Source organism: Oryx dammah, unplaced genomic scaffold (assembly GCF_014754425.2).
Source record: "Oryx dammah isolate SB20612 unplaced genomic scaffold, SCBI_Odam_1.1 HiC_scaffold_6, whole genome shotgun sequence".
NCBI lineage: Eukaryota > Metazoa > Chordata > Mammalia > Artiodactyla > Bovidae > Oryx > Oryx dammah.
In genome coordinates, this window is record NW_024070190.1 from 6,677,400 (window position 1) to 6,690,580 (window position 13,181).

Here is a 13,181-nt window from a genome sequence, read left to right on the forward strand (position 1 = left end):
ACCCCATGGACTGTAACTTACCAGGCTCTGCTGTCCATGGGGGTTCACCAGGCGAGAATACTGGAGTGGGTTGCCATGTCCTCCTCCAAGGGATCTCCCCAACCCAGGGATCAAACTCAGGTGGATTCTTTACCGTCTGAGCCACCAGGGGAAGCCCTGCTGCTTCTGCTGCTGCTGCTGCTAAGTCGCTTCAGTCATGTCCGACTCTGTGCGACCCCATGGACGGCAGCCCACCAGGCTCCCCCGTCCCTGGGATTCTCCAGGCAAGAACACTGGAGTGGGTTGCCATTTCCTTCTCCAATGCATGACACTGAAGAGGGTATATTAAACACAGCAGAAAGTCTTCAGAACACAGACGATGGTGCTCAGATGAGAGCTCATTTGTCTGAGGTTAGTCTACAAGTTTTACCGAGAACTTACCATGTACAGAAAACTCTGCTATGACGGAATCAGGGAGTTGGGTGTGAAGGTCCTGTCTCTAGTCATTTACAGTCTAGGAAGAGAAACATGATGTGTACAATCAATAAGTGGTAGAATTTAATTCTACATCAAACCTGATGTACTTACCTCTTCCTTCAGCTTTTTTTTTTTTAAGATGTCAGTAACACAATCAAAGTATACCATTTGGTGGTTTTTAGTATATTCACTAAGTTATTCAACTGTTACCTCTAATTTTAGAGCATTTTCATCATGCCAGAAGGAAACTTGGGTCTTTTAGCTGCCACCCTCAATTCATCCTCATTCCCACGCTCTGTCAGCACCGAATCTGCTGTCTGTCCATGTGGGTTTTCCTGTTCGGGACATTCCATATAAATGGAATCATATGTCATGGGACCTTTGTGTTTGCCTTCTTTTACTTAGCATAATGTTTTCAGGGTGTATCCATGTTTAGGATGTATCGGTACCTTTTTCCTTTTTCCTAGCTAAATAATATTCTATTGTATGGATTTTCCACATTTTTTTTATCTGTGCATCAGTTGATGGACATTTGAGTGCTTTCCCATTTTGGCTCTTAATGAATAATGCTGCTAAGAACATTCATGTACAAGTTTTCAAGTGAACATATGTTTTCTGTTTTCTTGGGTATATACTCAGGAGTTAGAATTGCTGGGTCATATGGCAACTTTCCATTTTCTTATTCAAATACAAGAACAACTTAATTTCTTGAGTTTTTTTCTTTTCCTGATTAAGCAATAATAAATACATGCAACTTATTAATATCCCAACATTATAGAGATATATAGTATAGAAAATGAAAGTTCACCATATCACCCTGAATTAACCTCTGTTAGCAATTTTGTGTAGCTCTCTTCAGACATTTTTCCTCTATGAGTATGCTAGCATTTATCATTAATGCAATTTTTTAAAATGGTGTCCTACATATACTATTTGGTAGTATATGAAAAAAGCTTATAAATATGCCATAGTAAGTTTCACATCTTTCCCAGTAAAGGAAATGACCAAGAACAAACACACCCTAGCCCACAAGCTGATTATGGGTCAGAGGGCATATTTGTGTGACCTACAATACCCACTGTGGCTACTTCTATCTGGCTTGGGTTAGTGAGGGTCTAGGACTCAGACTGGCCAACTTATATTTGAGCCAGAGATGCTCTTTAAGAGAAGTCCCTGAGTCTTAGGGACTTCCCTGGTGGCCCAGTAGGTGAGAATCCACCTGCCAGTGCAGGGGACATGGATTTGATCCCTGATCCAACAAGGTTCCACACGCTGTGGAGCAACTAAACCCGGGCACCACACCTGCTCAAGCCCAGGCACCCAGAGCCCATGCTCCGAAACAAGAGAAGCCGCTGCAATGAGGATCCTGCACGTCGCAATGAAGAGTAGCTCCCCTGGCCCCTGCGTACTGCATCTAAAAAAAGCCCGGGCACAGCAACAAAGACCTAGCTCAGCCAAAAATAGTTATTTTTTTTAAAAAAGATATGTTATAAATCAGACAACCTAATGTCCCATCTCGTTTAGCCCCATTGTCCCAGTGAAATGACTAATTCTCTCCCTAATATTCTCAAAAGTAATCAGCTATATATCACCTAGTTCTGGATCACCCATGATGCTACTTTCCTGAAATTGTTTTATTTGCCTCTGATGTTCCTTCATCATACAGTGGGTCCCACTTTTCTGCTATCCATTATCCATCAGTATGGAAGAGAGGAAGAAAGTTGGAATTTCTATAGCTCATAGGCACAGCTGCAGGGACTGCCTTCGTCTTGGGAAGAATGACTTCTTTCACTAACCCCAAAAGCACTTTACCCCAACACTGTTGGGCTCTTTGCTTTACGGGTACAGAGCCCACCAGACACACTATTCTGTTCTGAAGGGCTGGCTTCTTTCTTTGTTTCTTGTTCAGGTTCCCCGCAGCGAGTTAACGGCAAGGTGAAAGGGAGGATCTTCGTTGGGGACAGCCAGGTTCCCATTGTCTTTGAGAATACTGACCTCCATTCTTATGTGGTGATGAACCATGGGCGGTCCTACACAGCCATCAGCACCATTCCTGAGACTGTCGGGTACTCTCTGCTTCCTCTGGCCCCTATTGGAGGCATCATTGGATGGATGTTTGCAGTGGAGCAAGATGGATTCAAGAATGGCTTCAGCATCACAGGTAATTGACCTTAAAATTAATGGGCTGGGTTGAATGGAAAGGGAACTCTATGTGTCTGAAAATAAGTTACAAATAAGTATTTTGTGGCTCTGGAAATAATGTGTTGGGGTAAAATCATCAAGTTTTTCATTAGTATACAAGGAGATCAGACCAGTCAATCCTAAAGGAAATCACCCCTGAATATTCATTGGGAGGATTGATGCTGAAGTTCCATTACTTTGGCCACTTGAAGCGAAGAACCAACTCATTGGAAAAGAATCTGATGCTGGGAAAGATTGAGGGCAAGAGGAGAAGGAGGCGAGAGATGATGAGATGGCTAGATGACATCAATGGACATAAGCTGGAGCAAACTCCAGGAGATAGTGAAGGACAGAGAAGCCAGACGTGCTGCAGTTCATGGGGTCACAAAGAGTTGGACACGACTAAGCGACTGAACAACAACAACAATCATTACCCAAGACTATCTAGAACTGCATTGTGATCAGGGAGCAATTTCATATTGGTGATGCTTTGTATATGGGTTGATTTAAATTGAAGTTACGTTGTAACTTACATCAACTTCAGGGAGGCAAAGGTAATCTTTACAAATTCCCTACAACAGCAAATATTTGTTTCTACAGTGGTGCTTAACTGCTCAGAACATGTGTTATCAGCGGGATATCTGCCTGGACCTGGGGACTGTAAAGCAGGAGTTGTCAGACTTTTTTCTGCAAAGGGCCAGAGAATAAGTACTTTAAGCTTTGCCTAAATATTTTGGGCTATTCGTTCTCTGTTGCAGCTCTGTTGTTATCAGTTGAAACCAGGCATAGATAATACACAAATGAATGAGCATGACTGTGTTCCAGTGAAATTATTCATGGGCACTGAAAGGTAAATTTCATATAATTTTCACATATCATGAACTAGCTGCCAGCCATGCTATCAGGGGAGACTGCAAACGTGGAAAAGGGAGGAAGCTGGAAGAAGGTGGAGTATTTTTTTCCTGCTTGTCTGGGGCTGCTGCCCTGCATAGACCAAGGGGAGGTCCCAAGCCAGCACCCATGGTGTGTGCTCCTAGGATGGCGTCTGGACTTGGTGATGGTTTGCCCTGGCCAGGGCTTAGCTGTGAACAATAGTCATCCCCTAGCTGATGTCTTAGAGCACTTGACATTTGGCAGAGTACTTTTTAACATACTTATCTAATTTCTGCAAGATAGATATTGTTCACCATTTTCATCATCAGGAAATGGAGGCTCAGTGGGTTTAAATAACTCATTCAAGTTCACCCAACCAGTACTGAGCACAAATCCCAATACCCTGCTTTTTCCAGCACAAATCCTGAGCCCACCCGTCTCAGATGCTGGTTTTCAGATGGGAAATGGCTTTTGTTTCTTGTGTGTGACTGAGTTGGGCTGCGAGGATGGCCCTTTCCTTGACATCACCGGCCCTATTTCTACTCACCAGACTAAGGCGTCTGTAGAGGTGGTGTGAACCTGTCCCCACCATGAGTCCGGGCAGGCATGAATGTGACTTCTTTGACAGCAAAGTGACAGACTGACCTTGCTTTGCAGGGGGGGAGTTCACCCGCCAGGCTGAGGTGACCTTTGTGGGACACCCAGACAAGCTGATCATTAAGCAGCAGTTCAGTGGCATCGATGAGCACGGACACCTGACCATTGACACGGAGCTGGAGGGCCGCGTGCCGCAGATCGCCTTTGGCTCCTCGGTGCACATCGAACCCTACACGGAGCTCTACCACTACTCACGGCAGGGTGAGCCACGTCCCGCATCTAGCATCCCAGGGCAGTGCTGCACACGGGCTGTCTCCTGGCCTCCAGAAAGGGAAACGCAGGGCTTACCTTATTCAGATCACCTTCCCTTAATTACAGACACTGAGCATGCTCATTGGAGAGACTTTAGTGCAGAAAAGAAAATAAGCATAACTTACACACCTAAAACCAGGACACAATTATTATATTAAGTGTATTTCTTTCAGCCTTTTCCTTATATACAAAATATATCCCAGCGTATATATACCTCACGTATATATTTATTTATCAACACATATTCTATCCTTATATATGAAAAATCATATACTTTTCTTTATATATAAAAAAATCCCAACATATGTATATTACACATATATTCACATATATATCAACATGTATACTAGCCCAACATAAATAGCTCATCATATTATATAATTTCAGAATGAAATAATTTTATTATATATCTATATGTAGTTTTTAAACTTTTTATTTCAAATTTACAGAAAGTTGAAAATAGCACAATAGCCGCATATCATTTCCCCAGCTTCACCAATTGTTAACATTTTGCTACATTCTCTTAATTGTTCTCTCCCTTCCTTATATATAAGAGAGAGTAAGTTGTAGATGCTGTGATCATGCATCTCCTAAATATTTTACAATATTTCACGTGTTTTTTCTAATGACAAGAATATTCTCTCATGGTCCCAGTACAATCATCAAAATCAGGAAGTTTAACATTGATGCAATACTATTATATACTCTACAGTCACGTATATAGTTTCAATTTAAATTGCAATCATACCGCATTATTGTACGTTCACTTTTCCAGTTAGGTCAAATCATGACGGCTTGATAGTTCCATTAAATAGGCTTTGCAAACAAATGAATCTATAGCATTTTATTGTATGGCTATCAATTTAAACCATTCTCTTTTCTAAAGCTTACATTATTTCCAATTTTTCCTTGTCTCCATGAGTTGCAATGTTCATCTTCATCATACACCTTGACCAAATTTCTGATTCTTTTCTGACCGAATTCCTAGAAATAGAAGCGATGAGTCAAAGGAAACTCTTTAAAGTCTCTTTGCCATCTAGAAGGGTTGTACCAGTTACCATGACTTCGTGGCCTGCTCGGGCTCTCCTGGGGAAAATGAGAGGGTGGGTAGGAGGTGGGAGGAGTATCAGGGGGACCCCACCTGCAAGTCAGGCTGTGACCAGATGGTGTTTCTGGCAGTCCAGCACATGGGAGCTGGACAAGAGGCAGCTTACATCAATCTTTTATTTATCCTCTGGCTTTTATTACCAACTACAGCAGAGCACACAAATATAAAGAGCCTTTTGTACTTCTTTTTTTAAAATAGGAAGTCAAGATTTTTCACTGCATGGGCCAAAAGTAAACTAGCTCTCTTCTGAGTAGGGAAGACTGTCTCTCTTCTCTGTTGAGATTTGCTCACAGCTCTTTAGTAGTTTATAGAAATTAGCTACTGAAACCTATTAATGTCTCATTTTTATACATCAGAGAACCGTTTAATCTAGGGTTATTTATAGCAGCCACTATTTATTGAATCCTAAGTGAGATAACCCATAGAAAGCAGTTAGCACTCTGCTTGTCACGTGGTCAATGCTCCGTAAATGGTAGTTTGTCTTATAGAGTATTAGCCTGCTTGATTCCAGAAATTCTATATATAGTATCTCATCCTTACCCCAGTCCATGTTGTAAAGGAAACAGGGTAAAGAAGTTAATAACTGGTCTGTGATCATGCTCCTTGTGAATGAAGGTACAAGTTGTGAATTCTCGCGTATCTCTTTCCAAGCTAGTGCTCTTTCCATCAGGCCTTAGTCCCTGGGTTGACTAAGGAACCTACAGAGAAACACTTGAAGAGAAAAAGCAATAAATATTCCTAATGCAAATAACAGCAATAATGGGAAATCTAGGTAGCAGAATGAATCTCAACACGGAAATAAATGGTCTTATTTATCCTGTTCCATCTGACCTCTCATCTGGCCACAGTATGAGCAGAGAATACTGCTGATTATTTTATTTATTTATTTTGGATTTTGCTGGGTCTTCATTTCTGGTCAGGCTTTTCCTCTAGTTTCTGCCGGTGGGGGCTGCTCTCTAGTTGTGGTGGGCAGGCTTCTCATCGCAGTGGCTTCGCTTCTTATGGAGCACCAGCTCTGCGGTCCCAGGGTTTAGCAGTTGCAGCTCCTGGGCTCTAGAGCCCCAGCTCAATAGTTTTGGCACAGGGGTTTAGTTGCCCCACAGCATGTGGTATCTTCCTGGACCAGGGATCGAACCCGTGTCCCCTGCATTGGCAGGCAGATTCTTTACCACTGAGCTGCCGGGGAAGCCCTGCTGATGATTTTCATGTCCTAAGCCTCTTGCATCCTCAGACTCTCTCCTGTCTCCCTGCTTGCCGCCCACACCCAGTGATCACATCCTCCTCCACCCGGGAGTACACGGTGACGGAGCCCGAGCAACATGGTACTGCCCCTTCGCACGCCCACACTTACCAGTGGCGCCAGACCATCACCTTCCAGGAGTGCGTCCACGACGACTCCCAGCCGGTCCTGCCCAGCACCCAGCAGCTCTCTGTGGACAGCGTGTTTGTCCTGTACAACCAGGAGGAGAGGATCCTGCGCTATGCTCTCAGCAACTCCATTGGTCCTGTGAGGGGTAAGAGGTGGCGGCTCAGACTGGGCATTGTGTGTGTCTGTGTGTGTGTCCACCTGCATGGCCCTCTCTGTGTTTTTGACATGTTGTTCTTCATCTCTTGTTCTCGGTAAGAAGAAAGTCATACTAAAATAGCTCCTGACAAAAATAAACATCTTCTCAGCTATGATTCTTAGAAAACCTAAGGTAACGAGTAGATCATTCAAGGGCTGCACCTGCCTGCAGCCGTGCGTTTATTTTTATTTATGTATTTATTTTCTACTCTTTTCCATTATGCTTTATTACAGGATATTGAATATAGTTCCCTGTGCTATACAGTAGGGCCTTGTTCTCTGTCCGTTCTATACCATTCTGTATGTAATAGTCTGTATCTGCTAATCCCAAACTCCCCAGTCCTACCCTCCCCTTCTCCCCAACCCCTGCCCCCCCACCACTTGACAACACAGGTCTGTTGTCTATATCTGTGAGTCTGTTTCTGTTTTGTAAATAAATTCATTTGTGTCATATTTTAGGTCGCACATAGAAATGATAAGATTTCTGACTTCTTCACTTAGTATGGTAGTCTCTAGGTTCATCCATGTAGCTGCAAAATGACATTCTTTCATTCCTTTTTCCCTCTTATGGCTGAGTAATATTCTGTTGTATCTGTGTATCACATCGTTATCCATTCATCTGTCAGTGGGCGTTTAGATTCTTCCCTGTCTTGGCTGTTGTGAATAGTGCTGCTATGAACATAGGGACATCTATCTTCTTGTAGTTTTGTCTGGATATATGCTCAGGAGTGGGGTTGCTGGATCATATTGCAACTCTGGTTTTTAGCTTTTTGAGGAACCTCCATACCGTTTTCCTTAGCAGCTACACAAATTTACATTCCCGCCACAGGGCAGGAGGGTTCCATTTTCTCCACATCCTCTCCAGCATTGTTATGTGTAGACTTTTTAATGACGGCCATTCTGACTGGTGAAAGGTAGTACCCCTTGTAGTTTTTATTTGCGTTTACCTAATAATTAGTGATATTGAGCATCTTTTCATGTGCCTATTTTTAAAAACTCTGACACTCAACTGTGAAAGGAATGTATGCTCAGGGCTTGGGGAAGTCCAAATCAAATCTGCTAAAAGTCCGGCCCAGAGCCTACGGTGAGCTCTCTGCCCTGGGACAGCACAGCGTGGAGCTGGGGTCTGGTCTAGGGTGCTTCTGGTTGTGGAAGAAGCTGGGGCTAGTGTGACCGGCCAGCCTCAAGGTCTCACATAGTCCAAATCTATAAGCCCTAGAGGTTGTGTATATTTGGTGTCTGGGTGTGGTATTTCTCTGTCTCAGTTATTTTTGGTTCTCCCTCCATACCCAGGTCACTTCTCCAGCTGGTCAGATTGGCCCTTGGCTCTCCATACACCAGAAGAGGGCAGGTGTTTCTCGCCCTCCTTTGACCGCTGTAGCTCCAGGCATCAGGGGTTGGCATATTTTTTCTTAAAAGGCCAAACAGCAAATATTGGAGGCTTTGCTCGTCATGCAGTTTCTGTCATGAGTGCAGTTCCACAACTGTAGCACAAAACCAGCCATAGACCACTTGCCAGTAAATGCATGTGGCCGGTTTCCAATAAAACTTCATAGAAATAGACATGAGTCCAAAGGGATGTGGTTTGCTGATCCCACTTCAAGTGAGCAGGAGTCGGCAGGTTTCCTGGTCATCTATCCTGTCCTCCTTTCTGGGGGAAGAGGTAAGCTATAGCGTTTCTGAATCCTCATGTGGTTTCAATGTCTCCGCCTTCACAGATGGCTCCCCTGATGCCCTTCAGAATCCTTGCTACATTGGCAGTCATGGGTGTGACGCCAACGCGGCCTGTCGCCCTGGCCCGGGGGCGCAGTTCACCTGCGAGTGCTCCATCGGCTTCCGAGGAGACGGACGGGCCTGCCACGGTACAGCCATTCACCCTGACGTGTGTGGGGAGGTTGGCAGGGGGCAAACAGATACTGTAAAGCAGAGAGCTGGGAGAGGCAAGGAAACACAGGGGAGGTAAATACTGATGGGCATGCCGAGTTGATTAAGCCCCACACTCGGGGTTTCCCCACGATGTTAGGGGTCCTGGCCCCTTCATCATCTGATCAGATGCCCTGACTCTAAGCAGCAGAGCAGAATTTATAAGGCCATACACCACTTCATCTTGAGAATACTCAGGTTTAAAGGAAAGAGAAAGTCAGGGCTGCTAATAACTACACATAATATGACCATGCTGCTGCTGCTGCTGCTAAGTCGCTTCAGTCGTGTCTTACTCTGTGCGACCCCACAGCAGCCCACCAGGCTCTGCCATCCCTGGGATTCTCCAGGCAAGAACACTGGAGTGGGTTGCCATTTCCTTCTCCAGTGCATGAAAGTGAAAAGTGAAATCAGTCGTATCCAACTCTCAGCGACCCCATGGACTGCAGCCCACCAGGCTCCTCCGTCCATGGGAGTTTCCAGGCAAGAGTACTGGAGTGGGGTGCCATTGCCTTCTCCGTAATATGACCATATGGAGTAGGAAATGGCAACCCACTCCCGTATGCTTGTCTAGAAAATTCCAGGGACAGAGGAGCCTGGTGGGCTACAGTCCATGAGGTCACAAAGAGTCTGAGGTGACTGAAGTGACTTAGTGTGTGACCATAACTGTTAGTAACATTGTTGTGTTAGGCGCTTCACAAACACCATCTCATCTAATTCAGCAACTCTGATGAGATAGAGGTTTTCATTTCTGTCTTTTAAAAATCATTTTTAATTGTGGTAAAGTGCACATAATATAAAATTGATCATCCTAACCATTTTTAAGTGTACAGTTCAGTGGCATTAAGGACTTTCACGTTGTTGTGTGACCATCACCACCGTCCATGTCCAGATCTCTTCATTTGCAAAATCGAAACTGTATTGCCATTAAATAATGACTTTCCATAGCCCCTGGCCCCAGCCCCTGGCAACCACCATTCTACTTTCTACAAATTCCAGGACTCTAGGCAACTCATGTAAGTGGAATCATGCACTATTTGTCTTTTTTTGACTGGCTTGTTTCACATAGCATCATATCCTCAAGGTTCATACATATTGTAGCCTGTGTCACAATTTCCTTACTTTAAAAAAAAAAATTTTATTGGACTATAGTCGATTTACAATGTGGTATTAGTTTCAGCTGTATAGCAAAGTGAATATGTTATACATATACATATATCTACTCTTTTTTTAGATTCTTTGCCCTTATAGGCCATTACGGAGTACTGAGTAGGGTTCCCTGTGCGAAACAGTAGGCCCTTATTAGTTATCTATTTTATATAGTAGTGTGTTTGTGTTATCCCGATCTTCCAGTTTGTCCCTTCCCTCTTCCCCCCTTCCCTCCTTTTTTAAAACTGAGAAATAGTCCATGGTATGCATATATTCCTTTTTTACAAAAACCATTCATTTGTCTGTGGACAGTTGGGTTGCTTCACTTCTTGGGCTCTTGTGAATATTTCTGCTGTGAACGTGGGGGTACAAATATCTGTTTAAGACTCTGCTTTCAACTCTTCTGGGGATATACCCAGATGTAGAATTGCTGGATCACATCAATTCTGTGTTTGACTTTTTTGAAGAACCGTCACGTTGTTTTCCACAGCAGCTGCATCATTTTATATCCCACCACCAGTACACAAGGGCTGCGATTTCTGCACATCCTTGCCAACACTTGTTTTGTTTTTTTGATAGCAGCCACCCTAATGGGTGGGAAGTTTACTCCTGTTTTTACAGATGAGAAACTTGAACCAAGGATATTAGAATGTTGGACCTTGAGTAACTGACTCAAGTGTCTCTATTCCACTGTCTTCATTGTATACTACTTATTACTTATAATTGCACTTTGAATACTTTCATATAAACAGCTTGATATTTATGTTTGTTACTAAATTTTAATTCGCCACCAAAAGACAGTTAGTTGACTCCTATCTCGATGAAAAATCCACACAGATGCAACTAGTGTAAGAATATCAAATGCTAGGAATGCCCTGGTGGTCCAGCGGTTAGGACTCTGAGCTCCTACTGCAAGGGGCACAGGTTTGATCCGTGACTGGGGGACTAAGATCCCACAAGCTGAGCTTTATGGCCAAAAACCCACAATGTCGAATGCTTCCTTAACCTGCCACGGTAGGCTCACCAACAAATGTAAGGAGTGCTAGAGGTAAGCTTCCCTAGTGAAATTGGTAGTGTGCACATATCTATTTGGTTAGAATGATGAGCAGCCCCCTTGAATGACTGTAGCCAAAATAATCTGGGGAGCCCAGCAGAATTTGGAGTATGGGAATGATGCCTCTGGTCTGGAATCCACTGAATTGAATCCACTGAATGCCTTCAATTAATGGCAGCTATAGTGTGCTAATTTAATGTGAAAGTTAGCTGATCATGCTGCATTTGCTTCAGAGTGAAATTTACGAATGGTGTTCACCGGAACGTCTGAAAGGCTGAAGAACAGAAACTAGGCTTACGGGAACAGCTTGTACGACTGTTCAGCCAGCTTGCTGATAACTTTGTCCGTGTGATAAAATTCAGTCTGAGACTTGTTTCCCTTGTAACATACCACTGCGTAGGGGACATAGTTCCTACTCACCTCGGATCTTCAGAGTTTCCCAGTATTTCCCCAGAGAGCCCACCAGTCTTGAATGGCTGAATTGGCTCAGGCCGGTTTAGAGCAGTGTGATCCCGAGTGTATGTGAGCAGAGCCCTGCCAGACAACATATAGAGATGGGGCGACCCCATTTCTCCAGCAGAAGCCTGCAACTCTGTAGTCTTTATGCAGCCCAGCTTCAGCTTCCTAAGCAAATTGAACATTAATAAAACGTGGAGCCATCTTCTCCAACTGCTGAAGCCATATGTGCATGAGTGCTTAGTGGCTCCAGTCGTGTCCAGCTCTTTGCGACCCTATGGACTGTAGCCCACCAGGCTCCTCTGTCCAAGGGAGTCTCCAGGCAGGAATACTGGAGTGGGTCGCTGGGCCCGCCTCGCTGAAGCCATAACCTTTGGCTAATCCTGCTCTGGCTGGCTGCTTCATCTCCCAAGGCACCACCAGCCATGCTTTATGGATTGATGTGTTGCTGTCCTGGAAACCCTTCTTATGTCCTTGCCCACGAAGGCATGTGTACTTGGTTTTGCCCTGTGATTAGCCCTCAACGTGGCAGATTTGCACCATGGAATGTGGGTCTGTTCCCAGTTCTGCTACTGTTTGTTCTGGGTCACGAGAATAAGCCTCGTAGTATTAATGCATTGAGACACCAGGCTGTTGGTAGGAAATTGCATTAAGCAGATCACTTCACATGTTATTTTGACCTGGAAAGTGTCTCAGAAGAGAAGAATGAGGATGAGCCTTTGTCATTCAGCATGTGTTGCCTTGATATAATGATAGATGACATCCAGAACAAGGATGGGGTTGGTTGGACACTGCAGGGTGACCGTTCAGGGTAATTCGGAGATTTCCAGTTGAATCAGAGCTCTGGTGCCTGGTAGGACGACTTCCCTGTATTTCTCAGTTGGGAGGCTGTAGGAGAAAGTTTTGGACAATCTCCCACTGAGTAATTTTGAGTGCACTCAAGGCATTTAACAAATCTGTCCTGAGACGATTCTCCTCCCAGAGCCTGGCGTTTATGAGGAGGACACACTGGAGAAACTATTATTTGTTGGAGTTTTTGAAAATATGTGAAAAGTAGCCACTCAGAAAAAAAGTCAAAATGGAAGCAGTGATTACAAGAATAATTCAGGATCTTCCTGTTGGGTTAGGGAATGATTTATTTGAGAGGAAATCTCTTCCTAGAGAAAATGTTGTCCAGATATTGACCAGTAAGAACAGTAATGGGCTTCCCAGGTGGCTCAGTGGTAAGGAACCCGCCTGTCAATCCAGGAGGCAGAAGAGACGCAGGTTCCATCCCTGAGTCAGGAAGATCCCTGGGGTAGGAAATGGTGACCCACTCCAGTTTTCTTGCCTGGAAAATTCCATGGACAGAGGAGCCTGGAGGGCTATAGTCCACAGGGTTGCAAAGAGCTGGACACAACTGAGAGCATATGCACACACACACACACAAACAAGAACAATAATCTTCAAGGAGGTACTGTGACATTCTACAAGGAACAGTTATCACTAGTTCATTGTTTCCACTGAAGAAT

The 13,181-nt window shown here is 44.1% G+C and overlaps 1 protein-coding gene across 1 annotated transcript in view; it reads left to right on the forward strand.

Moving 5' to 3' along the window:
* Positions 1–13,181, forward strand: part of LOC120865416 (nidogen-1) — a 98,728-nt gene that overhangs the window by 43,020 nt on the left and 42,527 nt on the right. The window contains exons 6-9 of the mRNA XM_040242692.1: positions 2,366–2,617; positions 4,168–4,368; positions 6,796–7,041; positions 8,810–8,953. Of these exons, the coding sequence (XP_040098626.1) occupies positions 2,366–2,617; positions 4,168–4,368; positions 6,796–7,041; positions 8,810–8,953 (843 nt within the window). The remainder of the gene's footprint in view (positions 1–2,365; positions 2,618–4,167; positions 4,369–6,795; positions 7,042–8,809; positions 8,954–13,181) is intronic.